Source organism: Euprymna scolopes, chromosome 35 (assembly GCF_053919585.1).
Source record: "Euprymna scolopes isolate OS-2025 chromosome 35, ASM5391958v1, whole genome shotgun sequence".
Taxonomy (NCBI): domain Eukaryota; kingdom Metazoa; phylum Mollusca; class Cephalopoda; order Sepiida; family Sepiolidae; genus Euprymna; species Euprymna scolopes.
The window spans coordinates 32247050-32265059 of NC_136516.1; the positions used below are offsets into that span (position 1 = coordinate 32247050).

Consider the following 18010-nt stretch of genomic DNA (forward strand, 5'->3'; position numbering starts at 1 on the left):
GCAACCGTATTGATACAAAAGTTTTTTTTTTTTAATTGGTGATCACATATGACTACAGGATAATGGTTGGTATTTATTTTCCTCCCACAGCGGGAAGAATAAAGGAGCCAACTCCCTAGAGGACGAGCTCTTTAACCTGAAAAAAAAAAATGCCTGAGTAGTTTTGTCAAGATTCCCAGTAGGGGCTCCTCAGGTGATTAGCAATAAACTAATCCCATCTCAAACAGTGAGAAGGCAGCCTGGGAGGGTGGACCTCCTAGAACTACACAGGACTGCAGTCAACAGGAAAAAAATACATTTCAAAAATGGTCTTGACTCTGTTGGTTTTGGTGCCAAGGGAAAAAATGAGATAAACTATTCATTGAATGATGAAGATTATGAAAGGATTGAAAATCACAAATTTAAATAATTAAATAGAATGGTTTATTGTAGCTTGCAGAGAGACAATCCTGTGATAACAAGTTCCATACATATGGAGATGTTAAAAAGAAACTCTATGCATTGAAATTCTTTATAATGTTGAGCATATGAAAGGAGAAATTAAAGTTTTTTGTTCTTTTTTTTTTTTTGCAGTGGTGGTAGAAGACGAGTTCTCGTTGTGAATGTCTGATATAATTTCTTTCACATTTTATCTTTTCTCATACCTTAAATTAAAAAAATCTATTTTTTTTTTTTCAATCTCTTTTCAGTTGGCCCTATATGGGAGCTCTTTGGCCCAGCTGTGTCACCTCATCTGGAATTGGGGTTTGACAGAGAAAACACTGCTGTATTCCATCCTCCAATTGTTGACCACGTATACGGCACATTTCCCAAAAGGTCTTGAATTGTTTCTGTTTTATTTTAAATCTTCTTCTACATCATCATCATGCTCCCTGTCCTCCTCCTCCTCCTCATCATGGCCCTGTCGGTGGGGCATTAGAATACGCCGACTGCCCTCCTGCAGAGGGTAAAAGTCCCTCAATGGGGGTCCTGGATATGACCTTAAACTATATCCAGTGGTGAGGCCCCAGTTTGTGGGCTTTGGGGAGTGTGGAGCCACCCTTTAATTACCATTGCTCCCAGGTCCACTCTGACCCGGAGTGGTAGTACCTGTTAGGGTTCCAACTATGGGTTAAATAGAAATCGACGTGAAAACAACAAATATATTCTATTAAAAAAATCTTTTCTTCAAAATCTTTGGATTCGGCATTAAATAACCCGAAAAGGGTTGATATGCCGTAAAACAAAGACAACCAACCAACCAACCAACCTCCTCATCATCATCATCTTCAGTTTAATTTTAGTTTTTTTATCGTTATTTCCATGGGAAGTGCTTGTCTGAGCTCCAATCTCTGGTCCCCCCTCGCCAATCTTTCACGAAAAACACCCGTCTAGCTGAAACCACTGTTAATAATTTTCCCCACTCTTTATCTGTGCCTAAATCAATACGTAGATTTCATGAACAAAACTTCTTTCTTAGAAGTGCACGCTTGTAGAAGTCTTTCGTTTGCCTGTTTCTCATCTGACTACAACTTGGATGTCTTCAAGTCCAGCATAAACAAATTCCTGATAAACCGCCCCCTAAAGTAAGACACTTTATCACATCTCTATTACTAACGATTACTACGATATTGTCCCATTGATTACTGTACACGCAATAATCCTTATCCCCGAGTGGCTTCTGGGCCTTGATAAGTGGTGACTTCCATGTAAAAAAAAAAATGTACGACACATACACTTTTGAAGCACTTACACAATGATTCCATTATTCTTTTACTCGTGTTCAACCCAAAGATGTTTCCACTTGGACCGTAAATGGTTACTATTCGGGATCGTGTTTATAGAGAATTATGCAAGGAGTTGAACAGCGAGATGTCTGTTCACATTACATTTAAACTTCTGCAAGTTAGTACAGTCAGGGAAGCAAGAAACAGGGAGGGAATTCTAAAGTCTAGTAGTCCAAGGGAAGAAACTATTAGAGTAGAAGGCTTTCCGGCATCTAGGAACATCAACAGTGAATGGGTGGGATTTTGCTGCTAGACAAGTTTGTTAGGTGTATGTATGTCAAAGGCGTACAAGGGCAATTTCATCAGAGCACATTGCATCAAAGTATGTGGTGCCTTCAATAAGTTTTGAAACTTTTTTCGTATGGCCACTTTTATTGAGAGTACATACATGAAACTTCTGAGCTGACGTCATGTCCTGCTGTCACATTTAGGGTTAGCCAGCAGCCACCTGATTGCACCAGGGGATCACCACACTCTTCAGCACATTCAGGTACACTTTGGTGTTGACTTTGAAGATGTGAGGTGGCATGATGTGGTGTTCACTTGAAACCTCACCAAAGATCATAACTGTTGCTGGAAACTTTGTTTTTATCACTTTGGGCACGTCCCTGTTATTCGTGGCAATCCAGCGATGCTTTTGGAGGGTGATGCCAATGGTCTTATTGCCATAACTTGGATCGGTAGAGAGCATGAGTTATACAGTGGCGCATCTCCGATTTCGCTCATTAAACACTGTGTCACTTTCAGACATGATAAAAGCCTCCTATTGCTCTTGGGATTTGTACACAACTGGCCAACTAGTAGATGGTCTGCAACAAAAAAAAGAAAGCCATTTTTCATCAAACGGAAATGGAATCATGTTGTCTTTTCTAGGGCGACAATTTCATCATTCCACCCTGTATATAAGAAATATTAAGTTGTGTTTCAGAATTTTTTCAGATGAGGATAATTTGTATAAGTTGGATTATTCGGTTTTCATGTTATTCTCGCGTTTCAGCTGAAAGTGAGGAGAAAATGGACCTTGGCTTTACTTTCGATAACCACGTAATTCTTGTTTTCCTTATTTTGTTCTTTAATCCTCATATTGCATGAGTGATGTTTCTGACAAAGAGGGAAGAATTGCTGTTTTCTGGGTCTGAATGTCTTCCATCTAACAATTGGCAAGTTTTTAACCTGGAAGTAGTATTCATTTTTGTTTTGTAGTTCGTTACATTAAATGGCGTCATGCCTTGTCTGGTGCGATTTCTATAAAAAACAATATAAACTCCAAATAAATTTAAAATATTTGTGTCTGAAATTTTCTTGTAATATATACCATACGCAAACATTGAAGAAGTTTTTGTCGACTTGAATTAGATTTGTGCGTGATGACACAATCACGAATATTCGTGACAAATTGCTGCCGTCTTACGATGGAACAATAGTCACCCAATAAATTCAAATTAGTTCTTGTCCAGAATTTCCCCCTCCCCATATTAAAAAACAAAAATGTGTGTGATATATGTACCCTTGACAAAATGAAAATATCTTCCAAAAATCACATAAATTGATAAAAAATTTTGTTTTCAAACAAGAAAATCAAATTTTATGAGTAACCGAGGAGTGACCATCTTGCAACGCCATTTTGAAAACAATCTCCAGAAACGAAGGGAGATAACCCAGCAACAATTCAAACTTGCAAGATTTATGTTGTAATGCCTATAAATTTCCATTAATCACTTAAAAATGATTTTCTTTATAAAAATAAAACTACTTGATCAATTTATATGATTTTTGGAATATGCTATTTTTGTTTTGTCATTGGTATGTACATCATATTTTTCCTTTATTTTTGTTTTTAATGTACCTATTTACTATGCCTCCCCACGGGACAGAGTTAGACACCAGGGTCGTTTTTTAACGTGGAGAAAAGGTACAAAAATAAAAATTGTCTCAGTCGTGAAGGATTTCTCCTCCACCGAAAGAGAACAAGAAATAGAAGTGCAGCATCTGAAGAACAGATGGTATTTATTTGCTCCCCCACCGAGCAAATTAGGCACAAGGCCGATTTTTAATGTGAGGAGTGAAGGGAGGGGGAAGGGAAAAAGGGGACCAGCTCCCGAGAGGTGGGAAATGGGAGCTGGTTAATGGTCAGGCATGTGGGGTTGCCCCCACATATGGTCTTTGCTAGTCATAGCTAGTCCTAGCTAGTCGTATCTGCCGGAACAGATGGTGTTTATTTGCTCCCCCACTGAGCAAATTAGGCACAAGGCCATTTTTAATGTGAGGTAAAAACCAGCTCCCCTAAAAGTAGGCAAAAAGGGGGCACTCTGGTTACCAAAAATAATAATTGTCCCAGTATAGAGGGTTTCCCCTCCATTGACTGGTACAAATTATCTTAAGTGCAGCATCTGCCGGAACAGATGGTATTTATTTGCTCCCCCACCGAGCAAATTAGGCACAAGGCCGATTTTTAATGTGAGGAGTGAAGGAAGGGGGAAGGGAAAAAGGGGACCAGCTCCCGAGAGGTGGGAAATGGGAGCTGGTTAATGGTCAGGCATGTGGGGTTGCCCCCACATCTGGTCTTTGCTAGTCATAGCTTGCAGTATCTGTCGGAACAGATGGTATTTATTTGCTCCCCCACCGAGCAAATTAGGCACAAGGCCGATTTTTAATGTGAGGAGTGAAGGGAGGGGGAAGGGAAAAAGGGGACCAGCTCCCGAGAGGTGGGAAATGGGAGCTGGTTAATGGTCAGGCATGTGGGGTTGCCCCCACATCTGGTCTTTGCTAGTCATAGCTAGTCATAGCTTGCAGCATCTGCCGGAACAGATGGTATTTATTTGCTCCCCCACTGAGCAAATTAGGCACAAGGCCGTTTTTAATGTGAGGTAAAAACCAGCTCCCCTAAAAGAGGTCACTCTGGTTACCAAAAATAATAATTGTCCCAGTATAGAGGGTTTCCCCTCCATTGACTGGTACAAATTATCTCAAGTGCAGTATCTGCCGGAACAGATACTACACTGTGATCTTGGCCAAAAGGCCAAGCGTAATTGTTTTTAATGTAGGTGGAATTCTGGACAAGAACCTTCAAATAACTGCTTATCATTTATTGGTTCTTTTTACTGATTATTTATTGCTTTTTTTCCTTTTTGTTTTGTAGCATCTGCTTCCTTGGCTTATACCCATCCGGTGACCCCTGGCATCAGCAATGCTCTGCCTAGCCGCAACCAATTGAGCAACAATTCGTTAGTCCATAATTTGGTAAAATTGGTTGCAGCAAAAAATAACCGAGAGAATTTTATTTTAGTCAAACAAGTTTTCGATCTTCTTTCCAACTTGATGGTTTCCGGAGAATGCCGAAATATTTTATGGAAGGTTTGTACTCATTTTCACATTTTAACAATTTCTAACGTCACTGATGAACGGTGTGTCAATTTAATAGTTTGTCATTCACTACATTTGACCAGTAAATTTTTGGTCTTCCGACAGAGGGATTGGACATAGTAATTCACTCCCGTTCATTTGTTCACACTTTTCTCAATAACCACTTCTTGAATTTTTTTTTTTTTTTAATTTTGCACAAACATTAGTCATGGTGAAAGTAAATTTTTGCCAGAACAGATTTTCTGAGATAATTCTGGTTGATCTCCTGGGGGGCATTAAAGGGGTAAAATTGCCCCAAAATCGTTCATCTGTTTGCACTTGAATTTTTTGGAAATTTTGCACAAACATTAGTCATGGTGAAAGTAAATTTTTCACTTGTGGAGTAGGACCCCACATGCTTGGCTTGTTTAAATTGAGATATTTAGGAGTATATCAATTAGTGAATGGATGATTCCAATATTTTTCCTGGTTCCGATACAATTACCAATTCCAATTCTTTAAAAATCTAATTATTTAACTATAAAATTGTTATTTCCTTCGATTTTCGTTAAAAAAAAAAAAAAATGTTAAATATGCAGATATTTTCCTAAACGTCAAACTATACTTGTGAAGGATAATCTATCGATTTTAGTTTTACTGGTAATTTGAAATCAATAAATACTTATTATTTTATCATTATTACCAGAAGTAGAAGATTTTGGTTTAAACAAAATCAAAAAAAAAAAAGACAAAAGAATCGTTTTGGCATTGGAAAATAGGCATTTCCAATACCAATTCTGATACCCCCAAAAATTCCGATTTTTCTGATTCCGATTAATCGTCCCACCACTAATATCAACATTTTACTATGTCTGCTATACCAAGATGTCGACGGTTGTGATAAGACCACATGATTCTCTTGCTTAACAACATCACCGCCAACTCCAACATTGTGTCCCATGGATTTCTTTTTTTTCATCTTCCTCCTTGATTTCACAATTCTGTAAATATCAGTTGTACTCTGTGTGTGCGTGCGCGTGCGACTATCAAAACTCTACATGCTATCATCCACATCTATATCTACTGTCAAATCGGATGATCAGTTCATTTCCCTATTTCCTCCAAGCCTCGGTCCACCTTCGACTGTCATCAACTCTCACAAATCCAAGATTGTTTGTAAACCATTCCTGTCACAAAATTCATGGTCACACCTAAAACTGCCCACGAACTGGCTTTAAATATATTGAACTTTTATGCCCGGTCTTTTGTTTGCCACATCTTGATTGACAAGCCTGTTCAGCTACGCTTGTGTTAAACAACTTACTCTCCATTGTTCTGCCGATAAACCTTATTTCCCCTTTCTTTTGTCATACTTTTTCTCTTTCTTTTTTGCACTTCTCAACACTTGAGGGGGAAATACTAATAGTATCACAGGGGAAGGTCCACTACTTTCACTAAATTACTCCACTTATCCTTGATCCTTACCATTCTGAATGTTGTCGGATTTTGGTCATTTGATGAGAATCAATATACAATAAAAGTATAGTTGTCGATTCAGTTTATCATGTCATCTAGTAATGGAGAGTAACGTTCATTGCAGAAAGAAAGAATACGATTTTAGAAGCAAATGCCAAATAAAATAACGACAACAGAAATTTTTAAATATCGATAATATATATATATATATATATATATATATATATATCTTTGTCTGCGGTTGCAAATAAAAAAAAGCCCTATACCAAAATCAAGCAACTTAAAATTTTATGAACAATCCAGTTGCGATAACCACGTAATTCTTTACCGCCAGAATTTTTTTTTATGCAATGAATGAATTTTTTAATCATGAAACTCCCACGTGATGAAAGTTAGCGTGCAACTGATACATGAACGTGAACAGATGCCTCATTCACTTGTTGAACCATGCACAGACCTGTACTTTGAATACCAGGCATAAGAGTAAGAAAAATTTCCTATACAGGTTTTTTTTGAAAGGCGACTGGAAATCATAGTTTGGTGGTAAAGGTGTGAACAATTAACAATTGTGCGGTCGTTGAGTTTATTTTCAGTGTCTTTTCATCTCCGCCTCCATTTTTGCTGTTTAGCAATGTTTCTGACAAAGGAGGAAAAAAAAAAATTGCTGTTTTTTTTTTTTTTTTTTTTTTTTTTTTTTAATGAGTTACTGCCTATCAAGGCTCTAGAAGTGTAAGCCATTTTGAGTTTCAGATGGTTCGCTGTTACACACAAGTCCTGGGAGGTGACTTGTTTGTAGTAGACAGTTCCACAGAACAAAATATTCTTACCGTGCCGAGATGGAAAAGAACATGTGAAATTGCTCCAGAAAAGGTTTAATATTTATGAAGCAATTCTGGTTTCTGATTGGTTGGTAGCAGAACGTGAATTAATTTGATTCGTCAGTTCTTAGCAGCATCGTTTATAAATAGAATCGTCCGACTGTGTGGGATCATACCCCATTATACCTCAAAATATTGCAACATCCTCCCTATTTTTTATAATGGGGAAGTCCCTTGTGTTTGTTCTGCTCAAAAATAAATATATATTTTTATATTCACTTAGACATAACAAAAATTAGAAATCATTTGGATCTTAGAATTTTAGCATTTAAAAAGACGCCATTTTTAATTGTGTTCAAATGTCAAAAAGGAAAATTACAAAGAGTTTTTTTTTGTTTTTTAAGCAAAAGTATTAGTTACACATTAGTAGATTAAAGTGTTAATACAGATAAAATGGATACAGTTTAACGTCTTGTCCAGGACTATTTTTTTTTTTTTTTCTTGATATATAGAAATCTATATACTCTGAGCATTACCCCTAGGGTTTTCCGCTGATATTCATGCAAAAAAGTAAGAGCCTTCTCATAAGTGGAACTTTGCTAGTCTGTATTTTATATATATAGAAATCTATATACATACAGGGCAGTGAAAAAAAAAAAAAAAATTATTCAGTCGAATTCACCAACAAGTTTTGAGAAAAAACGTAGCTTTATCCTTGTTGCGGGTTTCGTAAATACATCAGCGATATTTTGTTCTGATGATATGTAATTCAAAATAATGGATTCCTTTTTTTTCTCGTTTTTTATGAAATGGTATTTTATATCTATATGCTTAGATCTTTGGTTGATTATCATGTTCTGTGCTAAGACTATACTGGCTTGATTATCACAATTAATTACTACGGGGCTTGTAATTAATTCTGGCTCTAAAATAGTCTTTAGGATATTTTTAAGGTAGAGTGCTTCCTGGGTCGTGTGTGTGATCACGATAAATTCTGTTTCACACGTATAGAGAGATACAATCTGTTGCTTTTTAGATTTCCATGAAATAATAGGCCCATTTTCTGAGAGTCTGAAATAATATCCAGATACACTCTTGCGATCTTCGTCGTTTGCCCAGTCTGAATCTGAAAAATTTTCTAATTTTAGGGGATTTCTTGATTTTCTAAATACTAACTTCTGTTCTTTAGTTCCTTTTAAATAACGTAGGACTTGTTTAGCTCTGTTTGTATCCGTATAGGTATCATTTTCGGTTAAGGCATCTATTTCTTTTTTCATGGCAATTTTCCATTCAGCACAATGTTCTGAATTAATTGCTTCGTTGAAGCTTTTTGGCACATTTTCCATTGAATAGCAATAGTCGATTTATATTTATTTATATTGTCGACCACAAAAAAATCGGGTCGTCTTCTATTTCTTTTGGGATATCTTTCGACTTTATCATCATCATCATCATGGACACTCATCTCCGTCGTTTTCGTTTGTTTTAATTATTTGAGGTAATATAATTTTATCTTCTTCATATGACGGGTTTTCGTCTGTAAAATTAAACGTGTCTGTGAATTTTACACACCGGATTCTTGTTATTTTATTTTTTTCGGAAAAAAATATTAAATTGGCTGGACTGTTTTTATCTAAGAAATATACCTCTGTCGGCTTTAATATTCAATTTACTCTTTTTCTCTATATATGCGGAGCAAGTTGAACCAAATATATGCATTCTGCTTAAATTTGTTTTTTTACCGCAGAAAGATTCATATGGAGTTTTAGATAGTGTTTTGTTAAAGCACCTGTTGCGTATATAGGCTGCCGCCATAAGTGCATACATCCAGATGTCTTTAGGGAGTTTAGATTCAATGAGTAGGCATCTTGCCATTTCAAAAAGTGTCCGCCACGCACGTTCAGCAGTCCCGTTTTGGTGTGGCGATCTAGGAGCTGATGTTTCATGCCTGATATGATGGTTAATTAGTAAAAGTTCAAAGTCTTTATTGGTGAATTCCGTACCGTTGTCAAAGCGAATACACTTGATTTCACCGTAAGGGGCCATGTCGGCTAGATATTTCTTAGTTGCTAGCAGGGTATCAGATTTATTCTTTAAAAAGTAAACCATTATTAAACCTGAATAGTCATCTATGAAATTCAACACATATCTATAATGTTCTCTGGCCATCGGTTCTACGGAACCGTTCAAGTCACAATGTACCATTGATAGGATTTTTTTGGCCTTTTTGTCTGGTATCTTGTTTTGATAGTTTGTCATTTTCCCTTGCGTACAGACGTTGCAGTTGAAGGTTTTTGATGTTTGTATTTGCATTTCATCAATTACAGTCGGCAACTTTTTGATATCAGGAATATTGCAGTGTCCAAGAATTTTATGCCATGTCTGTAGATCATGGCAGGCGGTTTTTGATGGGACTATGCTATTTAAATAATATAGTCTTCCATTTTCTTTAATGTCGAATACAGTTCCATTCGGGTATACCAGTTTTGATTTATTGGGGCTAAAGTTTATATTTGCACCTTGTTTTGAGGCAGCTTGTACAGAAAATATATTTTGTTTAAATTTTGGGATTAGAAGAGCGTTTTCTAGAATACAGAAACATAGTTCACCTTTATTGTTCTTTAGCGAGATTTTCGCATTGCCTCTTTTCAAAACGATATCATTGACTCTACTCCCGTCAGCTAGTTCTACAAAATGATTTTGTGGCTTAAAGTTGGGATCAAAATTGATAAAATCAGATTCCTTTGTAATCACATGTGCCGTGGCCCCACAATCGACAAGAAAATTATTATTGTTTGTTGAAGCATCAAATGTACACGAAAATAAAAATGTATGTTCGCTAACAGAGCTCTCTACATTTTTAATGTAGTCGCCATTTTGAGTCCTGTATCTACATTGGAAACTCTTGTGATTAGGTCGTCCACAATTATAGCAAATAATTTTTGTACTTTTCTTAAGAAAAAACTTGCTTTTGGCAAAGTTGCGTTTTTTATTCCTGGCATGGGTATAATTCGATTTTGGTGTTTTTATGTGTGTATTTTTAAATTTCATATTTGTGGATTCGTTTTTTTCTGTGATCATTTTTTCAGTTTCTTCGTAACTTCTGAGTGCTGCCTTGAATTTGCTAAAAGTCATGGGTTTTTCTTTCTGGGTTATCACGGTGGTAAATAGCTTAAAATCACTCCGTAATCCCTTAAGGACCATGAAAATTAACAGACTGTCACTCATAACTTCACCACACATTTTTAAAGAATTTGCAGTTGTCTTGGCTCTTATAATATAATCAGCAATAGTTTCGGCTTCCATTTGTTTTAGAGAGGTCAGTTCAGTGTATAAAGAAATAATTTTGGGTTTTCCTTTCGATAAATAATGCTCTCTCAATATGTTTAATGCTTTGCAGCCGTCGTCCAGAGCTTCTCTCATTACCAGTGATAGACTTCGGTCATCTAAACACTGTATTAATTCTGCAAAGACAGTTGCGTTCTTTTCAGTGAATTTGGGGTCGTTTCTGTTTTCAGGTTGTGTTTGTAGTACTTTGTGTAGCTTTTGGATTTGTAGATATCATAGAAATTTAACTTGCCACAATTCGAATTTTGATTCGGATCCATCGAAATAAAGACGCACACTGAGCCCATAACCTCTAGTAGTGTAAGCCATTTTGAGTTTCAGAACAGTTTCAGATGGTTCGCTGTTACACACAAGTCCTGGGAGGTGACTTGTTTGTAGTAGACAGTTCCACAGAACAAAATATTCTTACAGTGTTGAGATGGAAAAGAACATGTGAAATTGCTCCAGAAAAGGTTTAATATTTATGAAGCAATTCTGGTTTCTGATTGGTTGGTAGCAGAACATGAATTAATTTGATTCGTCAGTTCTTAGCAGCATCGTTTATAAATAGAATCGTCCGACTGTGTGGGATCATACCCCATTATCCTCCTGGATGATGGGATGTCTCCAGCGGCTTCGGCTGCATGGAGACAGGGTAGTACAAGTCAAGGATTCGTCACTTGACACTCAGCCCAACAGGTGAGGGGCTGGGAACCGGCCCAGCACCTGTTGGACTGAGGTACACCGCCTGGGTAATACCTAGGAGGTCCACCCTCCCAGGCCTTGCCACCGGGCTTTCCGGTGTTGCTTGCTGCCTGAGGCGCCCCGACCGGAGAATGCTGACGGGGTTACTCAGGCAATTTTTAAAATTGCAGGAATGCCCCTCCTTTAGGGGAGCCTGCGGGTATCCCACTTTCTAGGCCTTGTGCCAAATATTGCCGATGTGGGCGGCAATTAAATATATACCCCATTATACCTCAAAATATTGCAACAAAGGCCCTGAGGCCACTCAAGGCTAAAAAGTGTCAGGTAAGACAACACTGATGATCAGTAATGGTGGAAATTGGGTGGTGTTTTAATTATTTACGAAAGAACGTATTTATCATCAGATTTGAAAATGACCAGGTTATAGTCAGCTGGGAAACAGCCCCACAATATTGTGTTTCACAGACGGACAGTTGTAAGAAATACACTTTGCTCATAGATTTTTCATTTCGTTTTGGGCACTGATAGAGAGTGATAAAAATTGCTGGCAGTTGTAGTTAAACGAGTGTTTGTTTTGAAAGTTTTTTTTTGGGGGGGGGCAATAAATTGAAGTTCAGTCGAGCACTTACCATGTCCACATGAAAAATTCATTTAATTGTTTACTGACTTATTCCCAAGACTTTTTCGGTGTTAGTTTCGAATAAAAACAAAATTCAGAAAAATTGGATTTCAACTAAAAGCAATGTTATCTATTTAATTGTCATGTCGAAATTAGTAACATATTACCGCATTATTATAGAAAAGATTCACTTTCACAATTCAACGATCTGCCATTATTATTTTTAAATGTAACCTACACAAGGGGAGTAACTCATAGTTTGGAAGTAAAGTAAAACTTGCGATTTTTTTTTTTTTTTTTTTTTTTTTTTTTAAACCAATTTTACTCAATTTTATACTTTATCATTTTTCTTAATTTTTGGATATGTTACTAATTTCGACATGAGAATAAAGTAGATAGCATTTCTTTTAGTTGAAATTTCATTTTTTGGTTTTCGTTATTATTCTGAACAAGTATCTTTTTTTTTTTCTCGGAAATAAATATTGTTTGTGACGTTAATTGATAATCATTGTCTATTTTTTCTTTCGTTCTTTGTTGTCTGCAACCCTTTTTTTAACGAGATCATTCTCTTATTTCGTTTTTTTTCTTTTGAATTGCAGGTGAATTTCTTGCAGGAATTTTCCCAACTAAATCAAAAAAAGCAAACCAATAAAAGGCAATTCCATAATCATGAAATGGCGATGGAATTGCTCTGGCTGGAACTTCTTACGATACTTTCCTTTTCCATGGAAGGGCAGCAAATGATTTTGAAAATTAAAGGTAAAACAAAGTGTGGCAATTCTTCAGATGTGTTTAGCTAGGAAAATGAGATTTCAAATTTCAGAATGGTGGACGGGTCGTCTAATATGTGTAGCATTTACCTTTTAGCGTGTAACAAAAGTGGTGCACTCTTATTAACATAGTGCATATCGTGTGCGTGTGAGTAAATCAGTCAGCTATCCTATGGCTGCTGCTGCTGCTATCAAAAAAATATTAGCAGCAGTCTTAGCACATATGCAAATTAAGCAAGTGTGCACATGCTGAGGTCATGGGAAAGAGGAGGAAAAAATGCAGAAAAATGGATAGCACGTGATTGAGCAGAGGAAGCGATTGGACATCTTTTGACTTGTATATGGTGAGAGAGAAAGTGTCAATAAAGCGGGGAAGGCAGATGACCCCAAAAAAAAATGTGCATGAAAGGGCATCTTAACAGATATGTACAACACGTAAGTGATATTTTGAAACATTAAAGTGCATTGTTGAAAATTACTGGAATAAATACTTTTTGTATTGACCTAAAAAAAAAAAAAAAAAAAAAATGCTGGGTCATATTTTTTGTCTTTCTGTGTTTGTTCTGCTGGCAGTATCGGAATATGTCTGGTTCTAAGCGGTTTAAATATAACGGCCACGTTACACGTGTTTGGATGATTAATTGGAATCAGAAACATTGTGCTTATTTTCTGATGCCAAAAAGTATTCTTAGTATGCACCTGAGCAATGATTTCATTATTATGGAATTTAATTTTATTTTATTTCGGACTATTAGTCTCATCTTTATTAGTTGTTTTTTTTTTTTTATCTTTTTATTGGTTCACAACGTTTCGGCCAACTTCCTCTGGCCTTCGTCAGGTGGTAACCGCGACGGATAGGAACTTCGAATCTCCTAACTGCATTCTCAGCCATCACTGCCATCCGTAGTTGTTGTCGTCTCACCACATTTTTGACCAATTACCTCTGGCACGCTTTGGGTGGGATTGAAACTGCTATCTTCAGACAATGTTCGTCTGGAACCGTAGAGATTCAACATTTCTATCAACTGCGCCACGGGCAGTTAGGAGATTCGAAGTTCCTATCCGTCGCGGTTACCACCTGACGAAGGCCAGAGGAAGTTGGCCGAAACGTTGTGAACCAATAAAAAGATAAAAAGAAAACAACAACTAATAAAGATGAGACTAATAGTCCGAAATAAAATAAAATTAACATATAATGCTCGCTCATCTCAAAAAATAAATTCCAATTAAGGAATAATATATATATTATGGAATTTTCCACTTTTTTGTTTAATCTAACCTTATTTTGTAAAATTCCATTTTTAACACATTCATATTCAATAATATTACAATGCACAAACACTTGGACACAAAAAAAAATGCTTCATTTTCTCTTAATCGATAATCATTGTTTTCTCTCTTGTATTCCTTTCTAGATTCTGTGGAATTACTTTTGGAGTTTTCGTCTCGCAGCAGTTCTGTGGTTCATCAGGAAAAAGGTCTGCTTGTTCTAAGGAACCTCTGTTGCCATTCTTCCAACAAAAACAAATTGTTGGCTTACAGTGAGTTTTGCTGCTGTGGCTTTATTTTTATGTTTTTTGATTAAAACTTTCTCTTTCAATTCAGTAAAAGGAACCCTGTGTGTATGGGGGGGGGGGTAGATAAAAAAAAGAAGGCTCGAATTAAAAAAAAAAAAAAAAAACAGCGAAAGATACACGGGACACTCTAAAAATCTGGAAAAAGATAACGCGTGAAAGTTGGGCAAATTAAATAGACAGGCAACCCCCGTTCGTAACTCATATATATTATCATTTAGACGTTATATAAAAAGTTTTAAGAAGGGATGAGCCGACCGAAAAGTGCAGCGAAAAAGCCTTTTACAAACATACACAAAAAGCGAGCACACATACATACACACATTTTCACTTTTATATATATATATATATATATATAGATAATCAAAAAGGCGAAGCTGTTTTAAACTGGCTGCATGGTATATGTATATTTATTTCTTTTATATAGTAATTCATCAATGATTTTTTTGTTACCAGAAAAATGTTACATAGACTTTTAGTGCTCATGCTTCCGGGCAACACCACATAACCATGCTAGTTATCTATAAGGAGTTTAGTGTTTCATTAAAATTAATTCTTTTGATTCATACAAATGACAAGTTTCATTTTTTAGGAATTCTATCGTATAAATCTCGGCCATCTGTGTGTGTATGTCCACTAAAAGCTTTTTGTAAAAAGATAAATTTGCAACGTGATAACATTGGTGATGTCTTGGTTTGCTCGATTGCTTGCGAACCTTACTTTTGCAAGTTCGTGCTCACTATGTGACATTTTTTCTTTCAATAATATTTTCTATTTCTTCTATGTTAAAATTCTTAACTCATGCGCACCCACTATATTTTTTTTTTCTCTCTTTTAATAATACGATAAGATGCCACCCAACTTCCCCCCCCCCCTAGTTATTAATAAAGGATAAAATCAATCATTTTTGTACAGATTCTTTTGGTTTGGAGAATTCACTTGACATTGGAATTAAACTATTTTTCTATTTTAAAAAAATTTTCTATAAAAAAAAAAAAAAATTTTTGTTTCTTTCTTTTGCAGACAAATTAATACCGATTCTACTTTTGTGTCTGGGAAGCGAATCTGAAAACCTGAAAATGGTGGCTGCTTCTTCACTTTGGGCGCTCGTCTACAACAATCAAAAGGTAAAAAAGAAATTTTTTTAAAAACACATTTGATAAAAAAAAAAATATATATATATATATACGCGCTCAGTTTTTTTCTTTTATTTATGAAATTTACATGCACTCAAAAAAATATTTCAGAAATTTTTTTTCATCCTTGTCATGAAGACAGAATTCCGTATTATTCTTTCTTTAAGAAGTCCGTTCCAATATTGGATAAACCCAAAACATAAACACCTTCAGCTGTTAAAAGTGGTTTGAATTAGTTTAGATTTAAAAAAAAAAAAAAAAGTTTCATTTTCTGAAACGTACAAAGATTTAGAATGTCACTTCTTTTGTAACGTTGCATGTCATATCCATGAACTTGTCTTGAAGCGAATCTTCATGAAACTTGCTTCTAATGGTAATCTGTTGGGGCAAGGTTCAGAGAATAAGGTGAGTGACACATAATTTGTGTGAACGATAAAAACAGACTTAACACGGCAGAAAAAGAGAAAAATCTGACATACAAGTGGATTTAGACAAAAAATTCTTGAAGTTTTGAAAAAAAAAATTTTTTTTTTTTTTTTAGATAATTTGCATTATTCAAACTTCTCACAACATTTTGGTTGATATACAATCGTGAATTACTTCTACCCAACCCCCGTTCAGAAGTTATTCGCCAAAACATTGTAAGAATAATATTTACAAAGAGAACAATTCAAATTATTGTTAAAGTGTAAAATTTCGAAATATCCCTAAAACATAAAAGTAACTCCGAAAAAGAAAAGATAATTTTTTTCTGCTCTTTCGTCTAGACCAACATTAAATCATGCATTGCCCACCATATTCTCTAGATCTCACACCAAAAAAGTTTACAGATTCATTTAAACAGCTGAAAAAATAGAACAGCGACGGCAAAAAAAAAAAAAAAAATTATTTTTTGGATTCTTCAGACTACTGTTCTTATTTTGAGCATTATTTTCACAATCTCAGACTTCTAGACGGAATGAGAACATGCTGCCCCATAAAAAAAATTATTCTTCAGTTTAGCAATATACACTTGAAGATTAAAAAAAAAATTATTCTTCAGTTTAGCAATATACACTTGAAGGCTAGAAGTTACAGCGACCGTAGCGTGAAAATAAAGATGAGAACAGTACTCCGAAGAATCCATCCTCATCAAAAAAAAAAAAGAAAAAGTCTTTTAATCCATTTAATTTCATTTCACAGGCGAAAGTAATATTGAAGAATGCCAACATGTTGCCCAACCTCCAAGAGACAATGCATTATCTGTCGGGTCTGGTCCAAAACTCAAATGCAACCATCCGGTGCCAACGAGACGTTCAAAATATTATTGAATGCATCTGTGAATGACAATCCGGTAAAAAAAAAAAATAAAATAAAAATTAAAAAAAAATGCGTTCGCAGCACACAAAAAAAACAAAGAATACAAAAAAAAAATAAAATAAAATCATTCTCGCGTAAGAGACATTAATTTTAATCCCATCAGAGAACTTTGCAAAATCCATCCATACTGTTGCGTGTGTGTGTGTGTGTGTGTATATAAATATATATACAAAGATTTTTGTATATATATATATATTTATATATATACAAGAATTTTTGTGTATATATAAATATATATACAAAAATTAGAAAAAAAAAAAAAATGTGCTATACAATATTATCAGCAAAATATATATTTTTTTCTTTTTCTTGTCTTTTCTTTTTTTCCCAAAATGCACATATAAGCTTTCTGGCCTCGGACACCACAAAAACAGATGATGTTAAACCAATGAGAAAAATAAAATCTGAAAAAAAAAAAAAAAAAAAAAAAAAAAATCGATTAATGAATAGAGAAAAAAAAAAAAATCAAGTGTAGTTAGTTTCAACACACTAGTTATTTTACTGTTTTTTTTATTTTTTTTGTTTTTGGTAAAAAAAAACTTATTTCAGATATCTTGGAGGGAGGGGAGGGATAACTTTATCATAAATTAACTGTAAAACTAATTCCAAAGATAAATATTATCTTATAATTTGAACAATTGAATAAATTCAAAAATTCAAACAAGGAATCATAATAAATAAAAATCGATTAAGGATTTTTCTTTATGATTCTGTTTTGGAATTTTTGAATTTATTCAATCAACGGTTCTTCATTATTGTAGCGAAATCAAAAAAGTGAAATATTGAATTTCGAGTGAAACCAATGGTATCTACTTAAGTGTCCTGTCACATATCCAAAAATTATGAAAAATGACAAGGTGGAAAAAAAAAAAAAAAAAATTCTAATTGTTACAAAAGGGAGATAAATATTTTTATGTAATATTTGAAAATCTTAGGCCAATTTAGCAAAACTCAACTTTCGCTAGTTGTCTTCGAAAACTGTTTTCATTAATAATTAATTTACCTTTTTCCATAATTTTTTTTTTGATTACTGTGACATGACAATTAAGATACCATTGGTTGCAATTGAAATTCAGTTTTTCAATTTTGCTACAAAGGAGAATCAAAATGATCTTGTA

General features: G+C 35.0%; 2 protein-coding genes across 7 annotated transcripts in view; one reads left to right on the forward strand and one right to left on the reverse strand.

The window, feature by feature from the left end:
• The window catches only part of LOC145259795 (rotatin-like), a 149247-nt gene extending 132178 nt beyond the window's left edge, over positions 1-17069 (forward strand). The window contains exons 43-48 of the mRNA XM_080117560.1: positions 690-816; positions 4906-5120; positions 12653-12812; positions 14239-14364; positions 15421-15524; positions 16716-17069. Coding sequence (XP_079973686.1) covers positions 690-816; positions 4906-5120; positions 12653-12812; positions 14239-14364; positions 15421-15524; positions 16716-16859 — 876 coding nt within the window. The 3' untranslated portion in view covers positions 16860-17069. The remainder of the gene's footprint in view (positions 1-689; positions 817-4905; positions 5121-12652; positions 12813-14238; positions 14365-15420; positions 15525-16715) is intronic.
• Positions 16960-18010, reverse strand: part of LOC145259796 (calcium-transporting ATPase type 2C member 1-like) — a 204110-nt gene continuing 203059 nt past the window's right edge. For all 6 annotated transcript variants that reach the window (XM_080117561.1, XM_080117562.1, XM_080117564.1 and 3 more), the window contains one exon: positions 16960-17296. In XM_080117561.1, the coding sequence (XP_079973687.1) occupies positions 17160-17296 (137 nt within the window). In that variant the 3' untranslated portion in view covers positions 16960-17159. The remainder of the gene's footprint in view (positions 17297-18010) is intronic.